At 36.9% G+C, this 24551-nt stretch overlaps 1 protein-coding gene across 3 annotated transcripts in view; it reads right to left on the bottom strand.

The window, feature by feature from the left end:
• FSTL5 (follistatin like 5) overlaps positions 1-24551 on the bottom strand; it is a gene marked incomplete at both ends in the record, with an annotated part of 542883 nt that overhangs the window by 389946 nt on the left and 128386 nt on the right. For all 3 annotated transcript variants that reach the window (XM_082611409.1, XM_082611410.1, XM_082611411.1), the window contains one exon: positions 6537-6785. In XM_082611409.1, the coding sequence (XP_082467535.1) occupies positions 6537-6785 (249 nt within the window). The remainder of the gene's footprint in view (positions 1-6536; positions 6786-24551) is intronic.

The following is a 24551-nucleotide window of genomic DNA, read 5'->3' as shown; positions in this document are numbered from 1 at the left end:
ATCTTTGCTATCGTTTCCTTCATTTCTTTTTCATTTATTTCTGATCTGATCTTTATGATTTCTTTCCTTCTGCTAACTTTGGGATGTTTTTGTTCTTCTTTCTCTAATTGCTTTAGGTGCAAGGTTAGGTTGTTTATTCGAGATGTTTCCTGTTTCTTAAGGTGGGATTGTATTGCTATAAACTTCCCTCTTAGAACTGCTTTTGCTGCATCCCATAGGTTTTGGGTCATCGTGTCTGCATTGTCATTTGTTTCTAGGTATTTTTTAGTTTCCTCTTTGATTTCTTCACTGATCACTTTGTTATTAAGTAGTGTATTGTTTAGCCTCCATGTGTTTGTATTTTTTACAGCTCTTTTCCTGTAATTGATATCTAGTCTCATAGCATTGTGGTCGGAAAAGATACTTGATACAATTTCAATTTTCTTAAATTTACCAAGGCTTGATTTGTGACCCAAGATATGATCTATCCTGGAGAATGTTCCATGAGCACTTGAGAAAAATGTGTATTCTGTTGTTTTTGGATGGAATGTCCTATAAATATCAATTAAGTCCATCTTGTTTAATGTATCATTTAAAGCTTGTGTTTCCTTATTTATTTTCATTTTGGATGATCTGTCCATTGGTGAAAGTGGGGTGTTAAAGTCCCCTACTATGATTGTGTTACTGTCGATTTCTCCTTTTATGGCTGTTAGTATTTGCCTTATGTATTGAGGTGCTCCTATGTTGGGTGCATAAATATTTACAATTGTTATATCTTCTTCTTGGATCGATCACTTGATCATTAGGTAGTGTCCTTCTTTGTCTCTTCTAGTAGTCTTTATTTTAAAGTCTATTTTGTCTGATATGAGAATTGCTACTCCAGCTTTCTTTTGGTTTCCATTTGCATGGAATATCTTTTTCCATCCCCTTACTTTCAGTCTGTATGTGTCTCTAGGTCTGAAGTGGGTCTCTTGTAGACAGTATATATATGGGTCTTGTTTTTGTATCCATTCAGCCAATCTGTGTCTTTTGGTGGGGGCATTTAGTCCATTTACATTTAAGGTAATTATTGATATGTATGTTCCTATTCCCATTTTCTTAATTGTTTTGGGTTCGTTATTGTAGGTCTTTTCCTTCTGTTGTGTTTCTTGCCTAGAGAAGTTCCTTTAGCATTTGTTGTAAAGCTGGTTTGGTGGTGCTGAACTCTCTCAGCTTTTGCTTGTCTGTAAACGTTTTAATTTCTCCATCAAATCTGAATGAGATCCTTGCTGGGTAGAGTAATCTTGGTTGCAGGTTTTTCTCCTTCATCACTTTAATTATGTCCTGCCACTCCCTTCTGGCTTGTAGAGTTTCTGCTGAGAGATCAGCTGTTATCCTGATGGGGATTCCCTTGTGTGTTATTTGTTGTTTTTGCCTTGCTGCTTTTAATATGATTTCTTTGTGTTTAATTTTTGACAGTTTGATTAATATGTGTCTTGGCGTATTTCTCCTTGGATTTATTCTGTATGGGACTCTCTGTGCCTCCTGGACTTGATTAACTATTTCCTTTCCCATATTAGGGAAGTTTTCAACTATAATCTCTTCAAATATTTTCTCAGTCCCTTTCTTTTTCTCTTCTTCTTCTGGAACCCCTATAATTCGAATGTTGGTGCATTTAATGTTGTCCCAGAGGTCTCTGAGACTGTCCTCTGTTCTTTTCATTCTTTTTTCTTTATTTTGCTCTGCAGCAGTTATTTCCACTATTTTATCTTCCACCTCACTTATCCGTTCTTCTGCCTCAGTTATTCTGCTATTGATCCCATCTAGAGTATTTTTTATTTCATGTATTGTGTTTTTAATCGATGCTTGATTCATCTTTAGTTCTTCTAGGTCCTTGTTAACTGTTTCTTGCATTTTGTCTATTCTATTTCCAAGATTTTGGATCTGGGAAATAGAATCTTGGATCATCTTTACCATCATTATTCTGAATTCTTTTTCAGGTAGACTGCCTATTACCTCTTCATTTGTTAGGTCTGGTGGGTTTTTATCTTGCTCCTTCTCCTGCTGTGTGTTTTTCTGTCTTCTCATTTTGCTTATGTTACTGTGTTTGGGGTCTCCTTTTTGCAGGCTGCCGGTTCGTAGTTCCCGTTGTTTTTGGTGTCTGTCCCCAGTGGCTAAGGTTGGTTTAGTGGGTTGTGTAGGCTTCCTGGTGGAGGGGACTAGTGCCTGTGTTCTGGTGGGTGAGGCTGGATCTTGTCTTTCTGGTGGGCAGATCCACGTCTGGTGGTGTGTTTTGGGGTGTCTGCAGACTTTTTATGATTTTAGGCCACCTCTCTGCTAATGGGTGGCATTGTGTTCCTGTCTTGCTAGTTGTTTGGCATAGGGTGTCCAGCACTGTAGCTTGCTGGTCGTTGAGTGAAGCTGGGTGCTGGTGTTGAGATGGAGATCTCTGGAAGATTTTCGCCGTTTGATATTATGTAGAGCTGGGAGGTCTCTTGTGGACCAGTGTCCTGAAGTTGGCTCTCCCACCTCAGAGGCACAGCACTGACTCCTGGCTCCTCAATTTGGGATGATTTGTTGTCCATTCATGTATTCCACAGATGCAGGGTACATCGAGTTGATTGTGGAGCTTTAATCCGCTGCTTCTGAGGCTGCTGGGAGAGGTTTCCCTTTCTGTTCTTTGTCCTCACAGCTCCTGGGTCTCAGGTTTGGATTTGGCCCTGCCTCTGCGTGTAGGTCACCGGAGGGCGTCTGTTCTTCGCTCAGACAGGACAGGGTTAAAGGAGCAGCCTCTTCGGGGACTCTGGCTCACTGAGGCCGGGCGGGAGGGAGGGGCACGGAGTGCGGGGCGAGCCTGCAGCGGCAGAGGTCGGCGTGACGTTGCACCAGCCCGAGGCGCGCCGCACGTCCTCCCAGGGAAGCCGCCCCTGGATCCCGGGACCCTGGCAGTGGCGGGCCGCACAGGCTCCCAGAAGGGCAGCGTAGACAGTGACCCGCGCTCGCACACAGGCCCCTTGGCGGCTGCAGCAGCAGCCCCTGCGTCCAACGCCCACCACTGGGCTCCGCGCTTTCAGTCATGACTCGCGCCCGTCTGTGGAGCCCCTCCAAGCAGCGCTCTTAATCCCCTCTCCTCGCGCACCAGGAAACCAAGAGGGAAGAAAAAGTCTCTTGCCTCTTCGGCAGCTCCAGAGTTTTCCCGGACTCCCTCCCAGCTAGCTGTGGCTCATTAGCCCCCTTCCGGCTGAGTTCTCGCCGCCAGCCCCAGTCCTCTCCCTGCGCTCTGACCGAAGCCCGAGCCTCAGCTTCCAGCGCCGCCTGCCCCGGCGGGCGAGCAGACAAGCCTCTCGGGCTGGTGAGTGCCGCTCGGCACCGATCCTCTGTGTGCGGGAATCTCTCCACTTTGCCCTACCCAGGTATGTGGGGGAGTTTCTTGCCTTTTGGGAGGTCTGGGGTCTTCTGCCAGCGTTCAGTAGGTGTTCTGTAGGAGTTGTTCCACGTGTAGCTGTATTTCTGGTGTATCCGTGGGGAGGACGGTAATCTCCGCGTCTTACTCTTCCGCCATCTTACCCAGAAGTCCCCTAATCTTAATTTTAAAATGATGAATAAATATACAGGTTTAATTATAAATACTAAACATAAATCTGATAAATTTATGATATGTGAAACAAAGAGGACTTTGTTTAAAGTTCAAGTCATTAATGAATAATGCAAATCTTCCTTTCTTTAACTATCTAAAAAGTTTTTGTTATTACTTTTTCAGTACTTTTTAAATTAACCTCTTTTATTTTATAATAATTATATAGTCATCTGCAATTGAAGAAGTAATACAGAGAGATCCCATGCATCCTTTACTCATTTCTACCAATGGTAGGTAACGTTTTGCAAAACTATAGTACAATATCATTAACAGGATACCAACTTTGACCCTATCCACTGATCTTACTCAGATTTTCTGTTTCACTTCTATCCACTTGTGTGTGGGTATATGTGTTGTGTTCTAGTCAATTTTACCACACACATAGGTCCCTGTATTCACCACCCTAGCCAAAAAGATAGGATAATAAAGATCTGAGAATATGTTTAAAATTGATTTTAAGGCATTAGTAATCTTTTAAATCAGAAGTTAACAAACTTTTACTGAAAAGATGCAGATAAAGCATTTTTTAGGCTTTGCAGGCCATACTGTCTCTGTTGTAATGACTCAATTCTCCTTTTGTAGCTCAAAAGCACCCAACGACAATTCCTAAACTAATAGTGTGGCCATATTCCACTTAAACTTTGCTTAAAAAAAAAAATAAGCAGTGACCTGGATTTGGCCTATAGGTTCCTGTTTGTTGATTTCTATAAGGTTTTCTTAAACACCTTTCATTAGATCTAAAAGTAGAAAAAAAATTTTAAGGAGGAAAACATTCCTGTTATTTTGCTTGTTTTGATTTGTTCTATTTGAAAATATTTAATTAAACATAATATTTTAGCAGTTCTTGAACATAATATTTTGACTTGCTTCTTCCTTTGGGCCATTATTTGAAACAGTATAAATTGCTGAAGTTCCACAGAAAGAATAATCCACAAGCACAAGAATTAATTTTATCCATCACAGTATTAGGCCTTCGGCTCCATAGAACCTTCTTTTATGTCCAAAATTTGGCCAATTGCACACTAATAAGACAAGCAATTTATCATTTTATTATATATAATTTACTTCCTTTCTGCTGAAATAAAATCCTCTTATGAGATACGTACATATTTATATTAGGCAAAACACCAAGACAAATAAACAAACAGAAGACCCACAAATTCTGAGACCTGGGAAATGTGTTAACCCCTGGTAACTCACCCAGTTAATATAAATTAAATTGTAATACTATGTATGATGACAAAGTATTTTGGAAGCAATCATAGATCTAATAAATATTCTTAGTATGTCTGAAGGACAAAGGATTTTTAAATCATGGTTTTATGAAGTAACTCATAAGGAAGGCAACATTACATGCTATATCCACTTCATTTATTTCCACACTGATTTGCATACTGCATTGCATTATGCCTAAGCCTCCAGCAATAGAGCAGAGCATTAAATAATCCAGATTCTTTTCCTCACAAGATAATTATCATATATTTCCATATAATCAATCAGCTGGGCCAAACCTCAATATTAGAATATAATTCTAAGTTAATCACAAACTATTTACATAGTTTTATGATACTATACATCAATAGAATAGTAAAATTTTCACTATACCATTTCAGATCAAAATGACAGAAAAATATTATTTTATGACTATTAAAGCACAATGTTAATACAGTTAATTTTAGCTATTTATAAGATAGATTAGATAGAAGAGGATAAGAAACAGAACTTGAAGCCAAAGCATCTGTTATTCTTTCAGTAAAAGAAAATCTAATGTCATCAATTTCTTCAATACGTGTAATCAAGGTGCACAGATTCACTCCGGTAAAGAAATTATTCTTGTAATTTATCTCATTTATATCAAAGGGCTTCTAGTAGACACAATGACTACAGAGCCTTCCATCTTAATTCACTTGAAAAACTGTGTGTCTTTTTTTAAATCGCTTGGAAAATAATACTTTATTCTACCAAGTTTGAAAAAGAAAACTTAATCGGTGGGCAAATGAACAACACTGTATGTTACCATACATTTAAGCTAAGAATTAAAATATCACATGAACTTTTAAGTGTAAAAATACTTCAGCAACCTTCTGAGAGCTAGGGATGTAGAACCAATTGAAGATTAGAAATCAAGCTGATCACTGACCTGTTAGAATGATGGAAGTTCTATATATTTAACACTTTAGAATTTCAGTCTGTGTTATGACTATTAATAAAATAATATTGTTTCCAGCATAAATAAATAAACAAGAAATATGTTTATAAATAAATCAAAGGCATTAAAGATGTTTAATTATTTATTTATCCAGCATGTTAAAACAATTTGTCAAATTACTAATTCAGCAGTACTTTTCATATAAACAGTTACCACTGATTTTGAGCACCATGGAAGTAAATACTGCTAATTTTTAAATTTTTAATTATTGTCATCTCAGATTTACTAATTGGGTTTAGCATGAGTTCATAGTTATTTCAGTGGGCATTTACAGGTTCCATATAATTTGAATTATGTGGTACTAGCTGAAGGCATCATTTTTAATCAGGAAGAAATGAGATGCTCTCACAGCATGGCTTGGCATTCATTCTTCTCTCAATTTCACTCCAGGTACATTTCAATGGGTGGAATTGGCTTGTTGACTGAATTGGCCACTCTGTGTCCCTCAGAAAACTGCCATGATTGGGAAGCCATATGGCGCAATGCTGTAAGCTATATTAAATTCTGAGTCATATTTTGGCCAGCTTTGTTCTCATGACTGAGATTCAGAATTGTATCCATGTAAATTTCTATCCACTTGCTGCTCACAAGTGTCATTAAGCTCACATTTTTTTCTATATTTTTTTAGACACTTGCTATATAAAGTGGTGCTAGAGTTTACACTTAAAGGCACTAGTTGAGAAGATGGAAGAAACAGAGAAAGGTGACCCTTTAGGCTCACCCTGTATTTACCTTTGAAGAAGCAGTCTTCATTGTGGACAATGGTAATCTTGTGTTTTTTCAGGCAAGCAGCTCTGTGCACCTCACAGTGGTTTTCATAGAATTCTCCATCAGATCCACACACAGGTTTGTAGTGCCGATTGCAAAGTTCCATGCAGGCACATTCCGCTTGCCCTGTCTCTCTGCTGAGAACACAGTGCCTTCCCAAACCACAGTATTTGTTTTCACAAGATCCAAAAGGGCCATCCTGAATCAGGAATCCTGAGGACAAAGAACAGAAAATCACTTAGATTAATATGTCCAAATAAAATGCTGATGTCAAAGTTTAAAGGGAAAAGGAAAAAAATAATCTAAGAGAAATATAATATAATCAGAGTTCAGTTGTTCTCAGTGGAGAATGGACTTGTATTAGAACCAGCAGGTGAACTTTTTCAAAATACCCTTAACATACTCCCCTTCTTTCCCATTTCTCCTTGAACTCTCACCTCCCTACCCAATAAGTATTACAGTCCTTAAGGACAAGGGCTCTAAAGTTAAAATGCCTGAACTCAAATTCTCTACCAATTATTAGCTTTATGTCCTTGGATAAATTGCTTCTCTGTGCTAAGTTGTCCTATCTGTAATACGAGGTTGATAGTATAGATGATCTCCTACAGTTGTAAGGAATAGTACATATACTGGTCCACAGAAAGCACAGCCTTGCCACATAGCAAATGTTTAACAAATGTCAACCTTTACATTAGCAGAATTCTGGTAGGAGAAAATAAATGTATGTATATAATGTAGGAAATAGGAGAGAACAGGAATAAGAAACAGCGTCTTGAAAACTTCTTTCTGGGTTCTAACATCTGATCCTTTCTTGTTTTGACCTTTGCCACTTGGCAATTACTGATGAATTTCATGACTAAATGAACAAATCATGAAGAATTTGATTGTCTTCTTACTTGTTCAGTCTAACAATCTACATTTGCATCAGAAAAGTATAGGTGGATCTAGCAGTCTTGTACTAAAACCAAACTAAGCAACTTCAATACTCAGGCTTTTATAGGTAAATCTGGCTTTTCTTCTTTGAGAACATTATCTGACTGAAAAGTAAAAAATGTCAGTAAACACATACATATAGAAATATATATATATATATATATATATATATATATATACACACATATATATATGTATATATGTATATATATATATATATAGAGAGAGAGAGAGAGAGAGAAATATATATACATGTATCTCAAGGAATAATATATATTCATATATATACACATGCATAAATGTGTGTGTACATATATTTACCATTGGTGACACTTATATACTGCAAAAAATAAAGTTTTGAGAGGTTATAAACTTAAATAACAGTAATTTTATTAGATACTTAGTGTATATTTTCAGCTGGTTGGTTTAAAACCATCTCCCTAAATGATTGCATCATAATGATTAAGAACATGGTTTCTGATCCAGAGTTTAAATCATAGCTCCACCAGTTACAAACTTCAGGACCTTGGGTGGGTAGCTAACATATCTATAACTTAGTTTCCTCATCTGTAAAATAGGACTAATAGTATCCTCAAATGGTTACCAAGATTAAAGGGTTTGTGAGGGAGAGATCAAGATGGCAGAGTAGAAGGAGGCTGGGCTCAACTCCCTTCACAAACACATCAAACTACAAATCCATGTAGAGTGACACTCACTGAAATCTACCTGCGACTAATACAACAGGTCTTCTACACCAAGGCTATAAATAAAGATCCACAGAGCATCTGATAGGAAGGGAGGAAAGTGATCAGGCATGGACCCACACCCCTAGCAGGGGACACAGAAGAGGAATGAGTATCACAGGCTTGGACATTCTCCCTGGGAGCAAGGGATTCAAGTGACATATTAGGTGCCTCAGCCTGGGGCGTCCAACACCAGGAAGGTGAGTCCTCTTAGATGGTTTGAAAACCAGTGGGGCTTACCAGAGGGCTGTAAGAACCCAAGATTCCATTCTTAAAAGAGCACACACACAGACCTACTTCCAGTCACATCATGGAGGCAGAAGATTGAAATTCCCTGGGGCTCTGGTCAGCCTGCCAGGACATCCTCTGCACACATCCAGCCTGCATGGCCTCCTGCTCCAGCCCATCTTGCTCCAGTGCTACTCCCCAGTAAGGCAGAGGCTGTCATTGCCAATGAGACTGCACACACTTGGAGGGAATGGAGCTGGCTGAGACGCCAGCACAGCCTCTGTCCAGTGTGGAGGTAGACACTGCCAGCTCATGAGTCCCTGTGCACACCTGAGAGTGGACAGGGTCAGTTCAGTGGTGTGGCACTGCCTCTGCAGCACGAAGCCAGCCTCTAAAGACAGTGTGCACACCAGGGGGGAAAGTGAAACCAGCACAGAAGTGCAGGCGCAAGCACTCAAGCCCTGGCTACATTCCAAATCAAGGTGGAGACTACCAACACACTGGGGTGAAAGCCAAATACCTCAGGGCTCTTGCTCTAGCTCCTCAAGCCTCATCCCTGCCCCAGATAGGGCAGTAATGGTTACTGAGCATAGACGATGTCCTGACCTTCACCTGGCTCTGGTTGTGGCCCAACTACACCAGCGCCACCACCCACCAAAGCGGGACACCCAAAGGAAGGACACAGCCTGTGCTCTCTTCACATCCAGCTCTCCCGCCAGAGCCACTGAACGAACATACGCAGAGTGTATAGGGACACTCCCACACAAGGACACACCATCAAGCCTGGGATAGGCAACTGTTTCACCTAGTTTCATAGAGAAAAAGAAAGTTAAACACAATGAGAAGACAGAGGAATATATTTCAAATGAAAGAATAACAGCAAAAACAAAGGAAAAAACAAAAATTCCTGAAAAAAACCCCTAGTGAAATAGAGGAAAATAATTTACCTGATAGAGTTCAAAGTAATAATAGTAAGAATGCTAACTGAACTGGGGGGCGTGGGGGGGGAAATAGATGAACACAGTCAAATGTTAACAAAGAACTAGAAAATATAAAAAAGAACCAGTGAGAGCTGAAGAAAACCATAAGTAAAATTAAACAAAAAAAACACACTAGAGGGAATTAACAGCAGACTAAGTATACAGAAGAACACATAAGTGATCTGGAAGATAGGTAATGGAAATTGCCCAAACAGAGCAGAAAAAATAAAGATTTTGTTTTTTTTAAATGGGTAGTTTAAAGGACCTCTGGGACAACATCAAGTGTATTAAAATTTGCATTGTAGGTGTTGAGAAGGAGAAGAGAGAGAGGAAAAGGTGGAAAGTGTATTTGATGTAATTATGGCTGAACGTCCTGAACCTGAGGAAAGAAACAAATATACAGATCAGGAAGCATAGCGGGTCCCAAACAAGATGAACCCAAAGAGACCCACACCAAAACATATCATAAATGGCATAGAGAAAAAGAAAGAGTCACACAGAAGGGAACCCCCAAAAAGCTATCAGCTCATTTCTCTGCAGAAACTTTTCAGGCCAGAATGGAACAGCCTGATATATGCAAAGTGGTGAAAGCAGAAACCTAGGATACTCTACCCAGTAATGTTATCATTCAGAATTGAGGCAGAGATAAAGAACTTCTCAGAAAGCAAAAGCTAGAAGAATTGATCAATATTAAACTGACTTTATAAGAAGTGTTAAAGAGTCTTCTTTAAGTGAAAATAAAAGGTTACAACAAGAAATAAGAAATTATAGGGTGGAAAAATTCCCACTAGAAAAGGCAAGTACAGGGCTTCCCTGGTGGCGCAGTGGTTGAGAGTCCGCCTGCCGATGCAGGGGACACGGGTTCGTGCCCCGATCCCGGAAGATCCCACATACCGCGGAGCGGCTGGGCCCGCGAGCCATGGCCGCGGAGCCTGTGTGTCCGGAGCCTGTGCTCCGCAACGGGAGAGGCCACAGCAGTGAGAGGCCCGCGTACAGCAAAAAAAAAAAAAAAAAAAAAAAAAAGAAAAGGCAAGTACATAGTAAAGACTGTGGATCAATTACTTCAATAATCTAGTATAAAGGTTAAAAGACAAAAATTATAAAATCAACTATAGGTACAATAAACAGTTAAGGGTTAGACATTAAGATGTAAAATATGAAATCAAAAATATAAAATGTGGTGGGGGAGTAAGAAATATACAGATTTTAGAACGTGTTTGTACTTTTTGTACTTAAACGACTATCAGGTTAAATCAAGCAGATGTACTTATAGGTCAACATATATGAACTTCATGGTAACTGAAAAACAAAAACCTACAATAGATATACAAAACCTAGAGAGAAGGAAACACAAATATAACGCTGAAGAAAATCATCAAAAAACAAAGAAAATACTAAAAAGAAAAAAAGAAAACAGACATAAACTAAAACAAAAACAAAAGCCAGTAAACAAATAACAAAATGGCAGTAAGTACATACCTATCAATAATCACTTTAAATGTCAAAGGACTAAATGCTCCAATCAGAAGACATAGGGTAGCAGATTGGATTAAAACACAAAAAACGAACAAACAAAAAACAGGACCTAGCTATATGCTGCTTACAAGAGAATCACTTTAGAGCTAAAGACACACACAGACTGAAGGTGTGGGATGGAAAAGGATACTCCATGGAAATGGAAACAAAAGTAAGCTGGGTAGGCTTTTTATTTTAAAGATTTTAAAACAAAGTCTATAATAAAAGACAAAGAAGGACATCATATTATGATAAAGAGATCAATACAATAAAAGGATATAGCATTTTTAAACATAAATGCACCTAATATAGGAGTACTTAAATATATAAAGCAACAATTAATGGGCATAAAGGGAGAAACTGACAATAATCCAGTAATAGTAGGGGATTTTAACACCATACTTTTATCCAGATAGAAAATTAATAAGGAAACAATGGCCTTAAATGACACATTATAACAGTTGGATTTTATATATATATACATCTCTTACATTTAAAGGAATTAGAAAAAAGAACAAACAAAGCCTAAAGTCAGCACAAGGAAGGAAGTGATAAAGATCACATAGAAAAATAGAGACCAAAAAAATAGAAAAGATCAATGAAACCAAAGCTTTTTTTTAAAAAAGATAAACAAAGCTGAGTTAGGTTCATTAAGAAGAAGAAAAAAAAAAAGACCCACATAAAATAAAAAATGAAAGAGGAGAAATTACAACTGTTATGACAAAAATACAATAAGAGATTTTATGAACAATATGCCAACAAATTGGACAACCTAGAATTGGATACATTCCTAGAAACATACAATTGTTCACGACTGAATCAGAAGAAATAGATATTCTGAACAGACTGATTATTAGAATTGAAATTGAATCAGTAATCAAAACACTACTGACAACTGTAAGTCCAGGACTGGGTGGCTTCACAGGAAAATTCTATTGAACATGTAAAAAATAGTTAGTACCTATCTTTCTCAAACTATTCCAAAAAAGTGAAGAGGAGGGAACACTCCCAAATTCAGTCTGGGAAGCCACTATTACCCTGATACCACGATAAAATGAAAATTATATGCCAATATTCCTGAAGAATATAGATTGAAAAATCCTCAACAAAATAAAAACAAACTCAATTCAACAATATATAAAAAGGATCATTCAGTATGATCAAGTGGGATTTAATTCAAGGATGTGAGCTTGGTTCATAACTGCAAATCAATGTGATACATCCCATTAAAAATACAAAGGATAAAAAGCACATAATCATCTTGATAGACACAAAAAAAGAATTTTATCAAATTCAACACACATTCGTCCTAAAAATTCTCAACAAACTGGTATAGAATAAATATTTCTTAAGCATAATAAAGACCATTATAAAAAAACCACAGCTAGCATCATACTCAACTGTTAAAACCTGAAAGCTTTTCCTCTAAAATCAGGAACAAGACAAGGATAGCCACTCTCACCATTTCTATTTAACATAATATTTGAAGTCCTAGCCACCAAAATGAAACAAGAAGAAGAATGAAAAGGCATCCAAATTGAAAGGGAAGACATGAAACTGTCACTATTTGCAGAGGATAGGATACTATAATAGAAAATCCTAAGGTCTCCACCAAAAAACTATTAGAACTAATAAATGAATACAGTAAAGCTGCAAGATTCAAGATAAAATACAGAAATCTGTTGCTTTTTATCCACTAGTAATAAACTATCAAAAAGAGAAAGCAAGAAAATAGTCCCATTTACAATAGCATTAAAATTAATAAAATACATAGGAATAAACTTAAAAGAAGGAGGTGAAGACCTACACTCTGAAAACTATGAGACAAAGATGAAGGAAACTGAAGATGATACAGTGAAATTGAAAGATATCCTGTGTTCATGTACTGGAAGAATTAATACTGTTGAAGTGTCCATAAAGCAATCAACAAATTTAGTGCAATCCTTATCAATATACCCATGACTTTTTTCACAGAACTAGAAAAAACAATCCTAAAGTTTATATGGAAGCACAAATGACCCCAAATAGCCAAAGCAATCTTGAGAAAAAAGAACAAGACTGGAGGTATCACGCCACCTGACTTCAGACACTACAAAACTAAAGTGATCAGAACAATATGGCACTGGCACAAAAACAGATGCATAGGTCAATGGAACAGAACAGAGAGCCCAGAAACAAACTCATGCACATGTGGTCAATTAAACTATATCAAAGGAGGCAAAAATATATAATGGGGAAAATACAGCCTCTTCAATACTGGTGATGGAAAATTGGAACTCTACATATAGAAGAATGGCATTAGAACATTTTCTCTCACCTTATACAACAATAAACTCAAAATGGAGTAAAGACCTAAATGTAAGATATGAAACCATAAAACTCCTAGGGCAAAAAAAGTCAGCACACTCACATACATATTAGCAATAATTTTTTAGATCTCTCTCCTCATGCAAGGGAAACAAAAGCAAAAATAAACAAATGGCACCTAATTAAATGTAAAAGTTTTTTCACAGCAAAGAAAACCATCAACAAAATGAAACAACCACCAACTGAATGGAAGAAGATATTTGCAAAGGATATGGCTAATAAGGGATTAATATCCAAAATATATAAACACCTCATGGAACTCAATATCAAAAAAATAAACAATCCAGTTAAAAAATGGGCAGAAGACCTGGTAGACATTTTTCCAAAGACATACAGATGGCCAAGAGAACATGAAAAAATGTTCAACATCACTAATCATGAGGAAAATGAAAATCAAAACCAAAATGAAGTATCACCTCACACCTGCCAGAATGGTTATTGTCAAGAGCACAACAAATAATAAATGTTGTGAGATGTGGAGAAAAAGTAATAATAGTTTGCCCCAGCAATTCTACTCCTGGGTATATATCCAGGGAAAATGAAAAAAAAAACTAATTCAAAAAGACACAGGCACCCCAGTCTTCAGAGCAACACTATTTACAACAGCCAAGATATGGAAGCAACCTCAGTGTCCATCAACAGATGAATGGATAAAGAAGATGTGGTGTATATACACAATGGAATATTACTCAGCCATAAAAAGGATAACATTTTGCTATTTGCAGCAACATGGATAGACCTGAAGAGTATTATACTTAGTGAAGTAAGTCAGACAGAGAAAGAAGAATGTTATATGTTTTCATTTATATGTAGAATCTAAAAAATAAAACAAACTCATGAATATAACAAAACAGAAACAGACTCATAGACAAGTGAACAAACTAGTAGTTACCAGTGTGGAGAGGGGTGGAGAAGGAAGCAAGTTAGGAGAAGGAGAGTAAGAGGTACACACTATTAGGTGGAATATAAATAAGATACAGGATGTGATGTACAGCACACGGAATATAGCCAATATGCTATAATAACTTTAAATGTAGTATAACCTATAAAAATATCTAATCACAGTGCTGCACACCTGAGACTAATATAACATTGTAAATCACCTATACCTCATTTGAAAACAAAATTAAAAGTCTTGGCACATGTAAAACTCCATTTAAATGTTAGTTATTATTATTATTTTTTAAGTAATTAATTTTGATAAGAACAGATATACAAATAAAAAAGTATTTAAATAATCAACTTGTTTTTATAAATAAAACCCATTAGGCATTTTGATATTCATATAATGCATGTATTTCCATGTGGAATTTAGAAAAATTGAAATAAAAAATAGGACCAAGACTATCAATAGTATCATTTAAAAAATAATTTATATTTTTGATAGAACTGTAAATTGGAACTGTTCTTCAAAGCAACTTAAAATTATTGGCAGTCTTTGATACCATATTATAATCTTTGTGAAACACTCTAAAACATTTAGAACAAAAAATAAGAAAAAAAACAATAAAATTTATTGAATCAAGCTTTCCAATGTAGTGTTACTTTAAATAATTGATAATTACTATGAAATATTTACTAGATTTTGGAAAATATATTTAATGCAGTAGTTCTTGAAGTATGGCACTTTAGAATGGCCTACAGAAGTTTTATAGCATAGATTCAGCCTTCACTTTACCCTAGAGTTTCTGACTCAGTAGATCTAGAATTGAACCCCAAATTTATATTTCTAATTTCCCAGGTGATGATGTTATTTTGGTTTCTGGTATTAAACTTTTGGGCCTTTGACTTAATGAAATCCTAATTGCTAATTAAAATAAATATGACAAAAACAAAAAGACTAGGTAAACAATTATGAAATATTCTTAAGTGGAAAAGTGAGAACTTTATGTTATGATTAAAACCAGATGAAATCAAGCGAGTATTTGAATGAAACTAAGAAAGGATATGGAAAAATGAATACAATTGATTAGCTAATTGGATATGATATTGGGCAAATTTTTCTACTTTTACATAATTGCTTTTTTAGTGTTCAATACAATACATTAATAAAAGAAATTCCATAATTGTGTCAATTACAACTGTAAAATAATGACTGATTTCATTTTGGAAAATCTTTTTCTTCATTTTTCTACTTATGCCTATTGTTGATCTTATGTTTATAGGGTCCAAAATGGGGCTGCCATTATAGCACAGGGATTTGACTCATATAGTTGTATTTTGTACAGTTTTATACCTTATATTTTCCTAATTTCCTTAATATCTTACTAACAACTAGTTTCTTGCTATCAAATAGTTTAAAATTTATGGAGTATTTTATTTTATTTTTTTTATTATCTAAGAATGAGTTTAAGATCAACTGAGTCGAGATTATTTTACATTTTGGTCACAAACTGAGGTGGCTAATGAAATCAGTACAATTTCTAAAATAGAAGGAATGCTTTGCTATAAAATGAGGTCATTTATGGTATATTTATGTCAACGAGTATCTTTCCTTGATTCTCTCTTCTTCAATTTTTCCTCTTTTTGCTTGTACTCCAGTTCAGAGATTTGTATTAGAGTGGCCAATAAGCCATTTTCTAGAAGTTAAGGAACTATTTTACACTAGCTAGAAGCCGTGTGTTTCATATAGCTGCTACAATTAAAGGAAATTTAATTAATTCATATGCAATCCAAAAGAAAGCTCATATTATGTAAATGAATAACTAGAACATATCCTTTCTGACAGTAATTATCCATGACTAATGCTGAACTTAAGTATCAGCTGAGATTAACTCAATTTAATCTGATCAACATGTCAAAGCTTTCTTTTAAGTATACTCAGATAATACACTAAATGAATTTTAATCAAGAACTTCTCTCTTGCTATCTTGCAACTTGATAAAATAACATGTGTTCCCACAAAAGTGCTATGTATTTAACAAGCACATTATTTTATAACTTCTATGCCTTCAGAGCATTACAAAGATTCCTCAAATTTAAAATAAACAAAGAACTGAAACAAAAGATGAAAGACACCAAGTCATAAACAAAATCATTCTATATAATTCTAAAGATAGTCCTCTCAGACTCTCAATGATGATGCAATTCTCTTCAAGTGGTTTATGTATATATACTTTATCAAATAGGTACTTCATATAGAGTGGATCTAATTTGAAATAAACTTTAATAAAATGTATTATTTTTGTGTGCAAGGTACTATACTAGATAGTTTTAAATAGATCAAAAGAGCAGTCACTGATACTTTTTCTAGTAGCTTAAAAAGGGCATAAGGCAGGCCTTGGGCCCATGGAGAGTTAAAAATTTAGGGACGTATTTAGGAGCACAAAGGAGCATGAGATGAATAATATCAGGTAAGACCTCACAAGTATTATATCATGTCATGGCTGAGGTTTATGTTCCAGGAATGGGTTAGGAGTTCAGAAGGCTGATATATGGAATAGACAAGGCTTTAACCACCTCCTGTCTGAGCAGGGAACAGATGCATTAGGGCAACCTACATGCAGAGGTGGGGCCAAAACCAAAGCTGAACCCCGGGAGCTGTGTGAACAAAGAAGAGAAAGGGAAATCTCTCCCAGCAGCCTCAGGAGCAGTGGATTAAATCTCCACAATCAATGTGATGTACCATGCATCTGTGGAATACCTGAATAGACAAGAAATAATCCCACCAATGAAAACAACAACTAAAATCTACACTAACATAAACATAAAACCAAAAACAGATAAAACACAGAAAGCAAACCCCAAGTCTACAGTTGCTCCCAAAGTCCACCACATCAATTTTGGGATTATTTCTTAGGGCTCTGTTTCTCACTCAGGCCAGGGGGGAGGGAGGGGCACGGTAGTCAAATTTGGAATGTGGGGAGAACCTGAGGCGGCAGAGGCCGGCATGACATTGCACCAGCCTGAGGCACGCCGTGTGTTCTTCCAGGGAAGTTGTCCCTGGATCAAGGGACCCTGGCAGTGGTGGGCTGCACAGCCTCCCTGGGGGGTGTGGGTAGTGACCTGGGCTTGCACACAGGATTATTGGTGGTGGGAGCAGCAGCAGTAGTGGTCTGTGCCCACCTCTGGGGTCCGACATGATAGCTGCAGCTTGCGCCCATCTCTGGAGCTCACTTAGGCGGCACTCTGCCATCTGTGGGTGCATGGAGCAGGAAGCCTCTCTCCTCGCGCACCACAAAACCATGGTCTCTTGCCTCTCCAGCAGGTCAACCATTTCCCGGACTCCCTCCTGGCTAGCCGTGATGCACTAGCCCCCTTCAGGCTGTGTTCACGCCGCCAACTCCAGTCCTCTCCCTGGGATCTGACCTCTGAAGCCTGAGCCTCAGCTCCCAGCCCCTGCCCGCCCCAGCAGGTGAGCAGACAAGCCTCTCGGGCTGGTGAGTGCCGGTCGGCACCGATCCTCTGTGCGGGAATCTCTCCCTCTCTCATTGGTGGGTTTGTTTATTGGTTTGGTTGCTTTTTCTTTTTTTCTTTTTCTTTTTTCTCTTTTTGTGATTGTGTGTGTGTGTTTCTTTGTGAGATTTTGTCAGTTTAGCTTTGCATTTACCATTTGCCTTGGGGTTCTGTATGTTCATAATATGTTCATTTTTTGTTTTTGTTTTTATGAGTGTGTGTGTATGTTTCTGTGTGTGATTTTGTATGTTTAGTTTTGCTTTTACCATTTTTTTTGGAGTTCTGTTTGTTCTTTTTTTTTTTCTTTTTCTTCCTTTCTTCTGTGCCATGCAGCTGGCAGGGTCTTGGTGCTCTGGCTGGGTGTCGGGCCTGAGTCTTTGAAGTGGAAAAGCCAAGTCCAGGATATTGAAATACCAGAGACCACCCAGCCCCATGTAATATTAATTGGAGAGAGCTCTCCCAGAGATCTCTGTCTCAACACTAAGACCCAGCTCCACCAAATGGCCAGCAAACCCCAGTGCAGGAAGCCCCATGACAAACAACTGGCAAGACAAGAACACAACCCCACCCATTAGAAGACAGCCTGCCTAAAGTCACACTAAGCTCACAGACACCCCAAAACACACCACCAGACACAGCCCAGCTCACCAGAGGACCAAACCCAGCTCCATCCAGCAGAACACAGGCACCAGTCCTGCCCACCAGGAAGCCTGTACTAGCCCTGAACCAAACTCATGCACTGGTGACAGACATCAAAAATAACAGGAAATACAAACCTGCAGCCTGCGAAAAGGAGACCCTGAACACTGTAGGTTAAACAAAACGAGAAGACAGAGAAATATGCAGCATATGAAGGAGCAAAGTGAAAACCCACCAGACCAAACAAATAAAGAGGAAATAGGCAGTATACCTGAAAAAGAATTCAGAGTAATGACAGTAAAGATGATCCAAAATCTCAGAAGTAGAATGGAGAAAACTCTAGAAATGTTTAACAAGGACCTAGAAGAACTAAAGAGCAAAGAAGCAATGATGAACAACACATATAAATGAAATTAAAAATACTCTAGAAGGAATCAATAGCAGAATAACTGAAGCAGAAGAATGGATAAGGGACCTGGAAGATAGAATACTGAAAATAACTGCCACAGAGCAGAATAAAGAAAAAAGAATGAAAAGAAATGAGGACAGTCTCAGAGACCTCTGGGACAACATTAAATGAACCAACATTTGAATTATAGGAGTCCCAGGAGAAGAAGAGGAAAAGAAAAGTTTTGAGAATATATTTGAAGAGATTATATTTGAAAACTTCCCTAATATGAGGAAGTAAATACTCAGTCAAGTCCAGGAAGTATAGTGAGTCCCATACAGGACAAATCCAAGGAGAAATATGCCAAGACACATATTAATAAAACTAACAAAAATTAAATTTTGAGAAAAAATATTAAAAGCTGCAAAGGAAAAGCAACAAATAACATACAAGGGAAACCCCATAAGGTTAACAGCTGAGATTTCAGCAGAAACTCTGCAAGAAAGAAGGGAGGGTCAGGACATATTCAAAGTGCTGAAAGGGGAAAACCTGCAACCAAGATACCTCTACCCAGCAAGGATCTCATTCAGATTCAATGGAAAAATTAAAACATTTAAAGACAAGCAAAAGCTAAGAGAATTCAGCACCACTAAACCAGCATACAACAAATGCTAAAGGAACCTCTCTAGGCAGGAAATACAAGAAAAGGAAAATACCTACAATAATAAACCCAAAATAATTAACAAAATGGTAACAGAAACATACACATCGATAATTACCTTAAATGTAAATGGATTAAATGCTCCAACCAAAAGACACAGACTGGCTGAATGGATACAACAAAAAGACCCGTACACATGCTGTCTACAAGAGACTCACTTCAGACCTAGACACATACAGACTGAAAGTGAGGGGGTGGAAAAAGATATTCCATGCAAATGGAAATCAAAAGAAAGCTGGAGTAGCAATAATCAGACAAAATAGACTATAAAATAAAGACTATTACAAGAGACAAAGAAGGACACTACATAATCATCAAGGGATCAATCAAAGAAGAATATATAACAATTGTAAATATTTATATACCCAACGTAGGAGGACTTCAATACATAAGGCAAATGCTATTAGCCATAAAAGGAGAAATCAACAGTAACACAATCATAATAGGGGATTTTAACACCCCACATTCACCAATGGACAGATCATCCAAAGTGAAAATAAATAAGGAAACACAAGCTTAAAATGACACATTAGACCTGATGGACTTAATTGCTATTTATAGGACATTCCATCCAAAAACAACAGAATAAACCTTCTTCTCAAGTGCTCATGGAACATTCTCCAGGATAGATCATATCTTGGGTCACCAAAGCAAGCTTTGGTAAATTTAAGAAAATTGAAATCATATCAAGCCTCTTTTCTGAAAACAACACTATGAGACTAGCTATCAATTACAGGAAAAAATATCTGTAAAAGATACAAACACAAGGAGGCTAAAAAACTCACAACTAAATAACCAATAGATCACTGAAGAAACCAAATAGGAAATCAATAAATCCCTAGAAACAAATGGCAATGAGAACACGATGACCCAAAATCTATGGGTCACAGCAAAACAGTTCTAAGAGGGAATTTTATAGTAACACAAGGAACAAGAAAACTCTCAAATAAAAAACCTAACCTAAAACAGTTAGAGAAAGAAGAACAACAACAACAACAAAAAACTCCAAAGTTAGCAGAAGGAAAGAAATCATAAAGATCAGATCAGTAATAAATTAAAAAGAAATGAAGGAAACAGAAGCAAAGATCAATAAAACTAAAAGCTGGTTCTTTCAGAAGATAAACAAAATTCATAAATCATTAGCCAGACTCATCAAGAAAAAGGGAGAAGGCTCAAATCAACAGAATTAGAAATGAAAAGGGGAAGTAACAACTGACACTGCAGAAATACATAGGATCATGAGATACTACTGCAAGGAATTATATGCCAATAAAGTGGACAACCTGGAAGAAATGAACAAATTCTTAGAAAAGTACAAACTTCCAAGACTGAACCAGGAAAGAAGAGATAATATGAACAGAGCAATCACAAGCACTGAAATTGAAACTGTGATTAAAAATCTTCCAACAAACAAAAGCCCAGGACCAGAGAGGTTCACAGGAGATATCGATCAAACATTTACAGAAGAGCTAACACCAATCCTTCTCAATCTCTTCCACAATATAGCAGAGGGAGGAACACGGCCAAACTCACTCTATGAGGCCACAATCACCCGATACCAAGATGAGACAAAGATGTCATAAAAAAAAGAAAACTACAGGCCAATATCACTGATGAACATAGATGCAAAAATCCTCAACAAAATTCTAGCAAACAGAATGAAATAGCACACTAAAAGGATCATACACCAAGAGGAAGTGGGGTTTATCCCAGGAATGCAAGGACTCTTCAATATATGCAAATTAAACAAAGTGATAAAGCATATTAACAAATTGATGGATAAAAACCATATAATAATCTCAATAGATGCAGAAAAAGCTTTCAACAAATTTCAATACTCATTTATGATAAAAACTTTCCAGAAAGTAGGCATAGAGGGAACCCACCTCAACAAAATTAAGATCTAACATGACAAACCCACAGCCAACATCATTCTCAATGGTGAAAAACTGAACACATTTGCTCTAAGATAAGGAAAAAGACGAGGGTGCCCAATCTCACCACTATTATTCAACATAACTTAGGAAGTTTTAGCCATGGCAATCAGAGAAGAAAAAGAAATAAAAGGAATCCAAATCAGAAACAAAGAAGTAAAGCTGCCACTGTTTGCAGATGACATGATACTATACATAGAGAATCCTAAAGATGTTACCAGAAAACTACTAGAGCTAATCAATAAATTTGGTAAGGTTGCAGGATACAAAATTAATGCACAGAAATCTCTTGCATTCTTATACACTAATGATGAAAAATCTGGAAGAGAAATTAAGGAAACACTCCCATTTACTACTGCAACAAAAAGAATAAAATACCTAGGAATAAACCTACCTAAGGAGACAAAAGACCTGTATGCAGAAAACTATAAGACACAAATGAAAGAAATCAAAGACGATACAAACAGATGGAGAGATATCCCATGTACCTGGATTGGAAGAATCAAGATTGTGAAAATGACTATACTACTCAAAGCAATCTACAGATTCAATGCAATCCCTATCAAACTACCAATGGCATTTTTCACAGAACTAAAACAAAAAATTTCACAATTTGTATGGAAACACAAAACCCCCGAACAACCAAAGCAATCTTGAGAAAGAAAAACAGAGCTGTAGGAATCAGGCTCCCTGACTTCAGACTATACTATAAAGCTACAGTAATCAAGACAGTATGGTACTGGCACAAAAGCAAAAATATAGATAAATGGAACAGGATAGAAAGCCCAGAGATAAACCCACGCACCTATGGTCACCTTATCTTTCATGAAGGAGGCAAGAATATACAATGGAGAAAAGACAGCCTCTTCAATAAGTGGTAATGTGAAAACTGGACAGCTAGATGTAACAGGATGAAATTAGAACACTCCCTAACACCATACAGAAAAATAAACTCAAAATGGATTAGAGACCTAAATGTAAGACCGGACACTATAAAACTCTTAGAGGAAAACATAGGCAGAACACTCTACAGCATAAATCAAAGCAAGATCCTTCTTTTGACCCACCTCCTAGAGAAATGGAAATAAAGACAAAAATAAACAAATGGGACGTAATGAAACTTAAAAGCTTTTGCACAGCAAAGGGACCATAAACAAGACAAAAAGACAACCCTCAGAATGGGAGAAAATATTTGCAAACAAAGCAGCTGACAAAGGATTAATTTCCAATATATATAAGCATTCGTGCAGCTCAATATCGAAAAAGCAAACAACCAATCCAAAACTGGGCAGAAGACCTAAAAAGACATTTCTCCAAAGAAGATATACAGATTGCCAACAAACACAAGAAAGGATGCTCAACGTCACTAATCATTAGAGAAATGCAAATAAAAAACACAATGAGGTATCACCTTGCACCAGTCAGAATGGCCATCATCCAAAAATCTAGAAACAATAAATGCTGGAGAGGGTGTGGAGAAAAGGGAACCCTCTTGTACTGTTGGTGGGGATGTAAATTGATACAGCCACTATGGAGAACAGTATGGAGGTTCCTTAAAAAACTAAAAGTAGAATTACCATACAACCCAGCAATCCCACTACTGGGCATATACCCTGAGAAAACCATAATTCAAAAAGAGTCATGTACCACAGTGTTCATTGCACCTCTATTTACAATAGCCAGGACATGGAAACAACCTAAGTGTTCATAGACAGATGAATGGATGAAGAAGAAATGGCACATATATGCAATGGAATATTACTGAGCCATAAAAGGAAATGAAATTGAGTTATTTGTAGTGAGGTGGATGGACCTAGAGTCTGTCATATAGAGTGAAGTAAGTCAGAAAGAGAAAAACAAATACCTTATGCTAACACATATATACGGAATCTAAAAGAAAAAAAAAAGATTCTGAAGAACCTAGGGACAGGACAGGAATAAAGACACAGATGTAGAGAATGGAAATCAAATGGTTTTTAATGACTTGATTTTATGCTTTCAATTAAGGGACTTAATGGGGTTTTCTTTTGAGAATTTTTAGGTTCACAGCAAAAATGAGTGGAAAGTACAGAAAGTTTCATAAACCAGGCACAGAAAAGACAAATACGGTATGATTCCACATATGTGAGCTACTTAGAATAGTCAAAATCATACAAAATCATAAAGTAGAATGGTAGTTTGACAGGGATCAGGGGAGAGGGGAATAGGGAATTATTGTTTAATAGGTATAGAGTTTCAGTTTTGCAAGATGAAAAGATTTCTGGAGATGGATGGTGGTGATGGTTGCACAACAGTTATGAATGTACTTAATGCCACTGAACTGTACACATAAAACAGTTAAGATAGATTTTATGTTATATGCATTTTTCCACAAAAAAAAATTGGAAAAAAAAGTAAGGTGCAGAGTTCCTACATATCTCCTCCTTCCAAAAACATACAGCCTTTACCACCATCAACCAACTTAAGCATCTACTATTTTCAAAAAAGAGACCTTTATATATTTCCTAAGAATCAAATTATTACCACATCTGAAACACCATACTTCTATAAATAAATTATAAAACTTCAATCTCAGTCATTTTTGAGGCTTTTCTTTCACTTTTGAGGGTTTAGGCCTATGTTTCAGAGTGTAAACTGAAATAGCAAGGCATGGTAGATAAATATATTGACCTCAGGTTCAGACCACACAGTTCATTACTGATTCAATTCTGGGTTTTTATTCTCAGGGTCACTCAAGTACTTTGAGCATTAAAAAGAAAAATTAAGACAAAAAGTACTCTCTCCAGGCTCATCAACTCATTTCCTTCAAACTCCCATTTCTGTCCTCCACCATCTGTGGTTTAAACAATTTCATGTCTAATTTATCCAAAAACTTTACTCATTCTCTGAATCCTCTCCATTCCCCCAGATTAGGTGTCTGGAATAAAAGCAGGTTTTTTCAGCTTTTCATTGACTTACCTTCCCTGAAGTAAGAGACACAAATTCAATCCATTGATTAAACTGGACAAAGGTTAAGTTTATTCATGCTCTTGTCTTCAAATGAACAAATCATATTAAGTTTCTGACTGACAAACTCCCAGTCAAATGTTATTTTTCAGAAATCTAATGGTTATGGAGTTATAGAGTAGGTATGCAT

This window comes from Mesoplodon mirus (genome assembly GCF_964341445.2).
Source record: "Mesoplodon mirus genome assembly, chromosome: 2".
In the NCBI taxonomy this organism is placed as follows: domain Eukaryota; kingdom Metazoa; phylum Chordata; class Mammalia; order Artiodactyla; family Ziphiidae; genus Mesoplodon; species Mesoplodon mirus.
The sequence above is the reverse complement of the archived record's forward strand: the minus strand, read 5'-3'. Positions and strand labels throughout refer to the sequence as shown.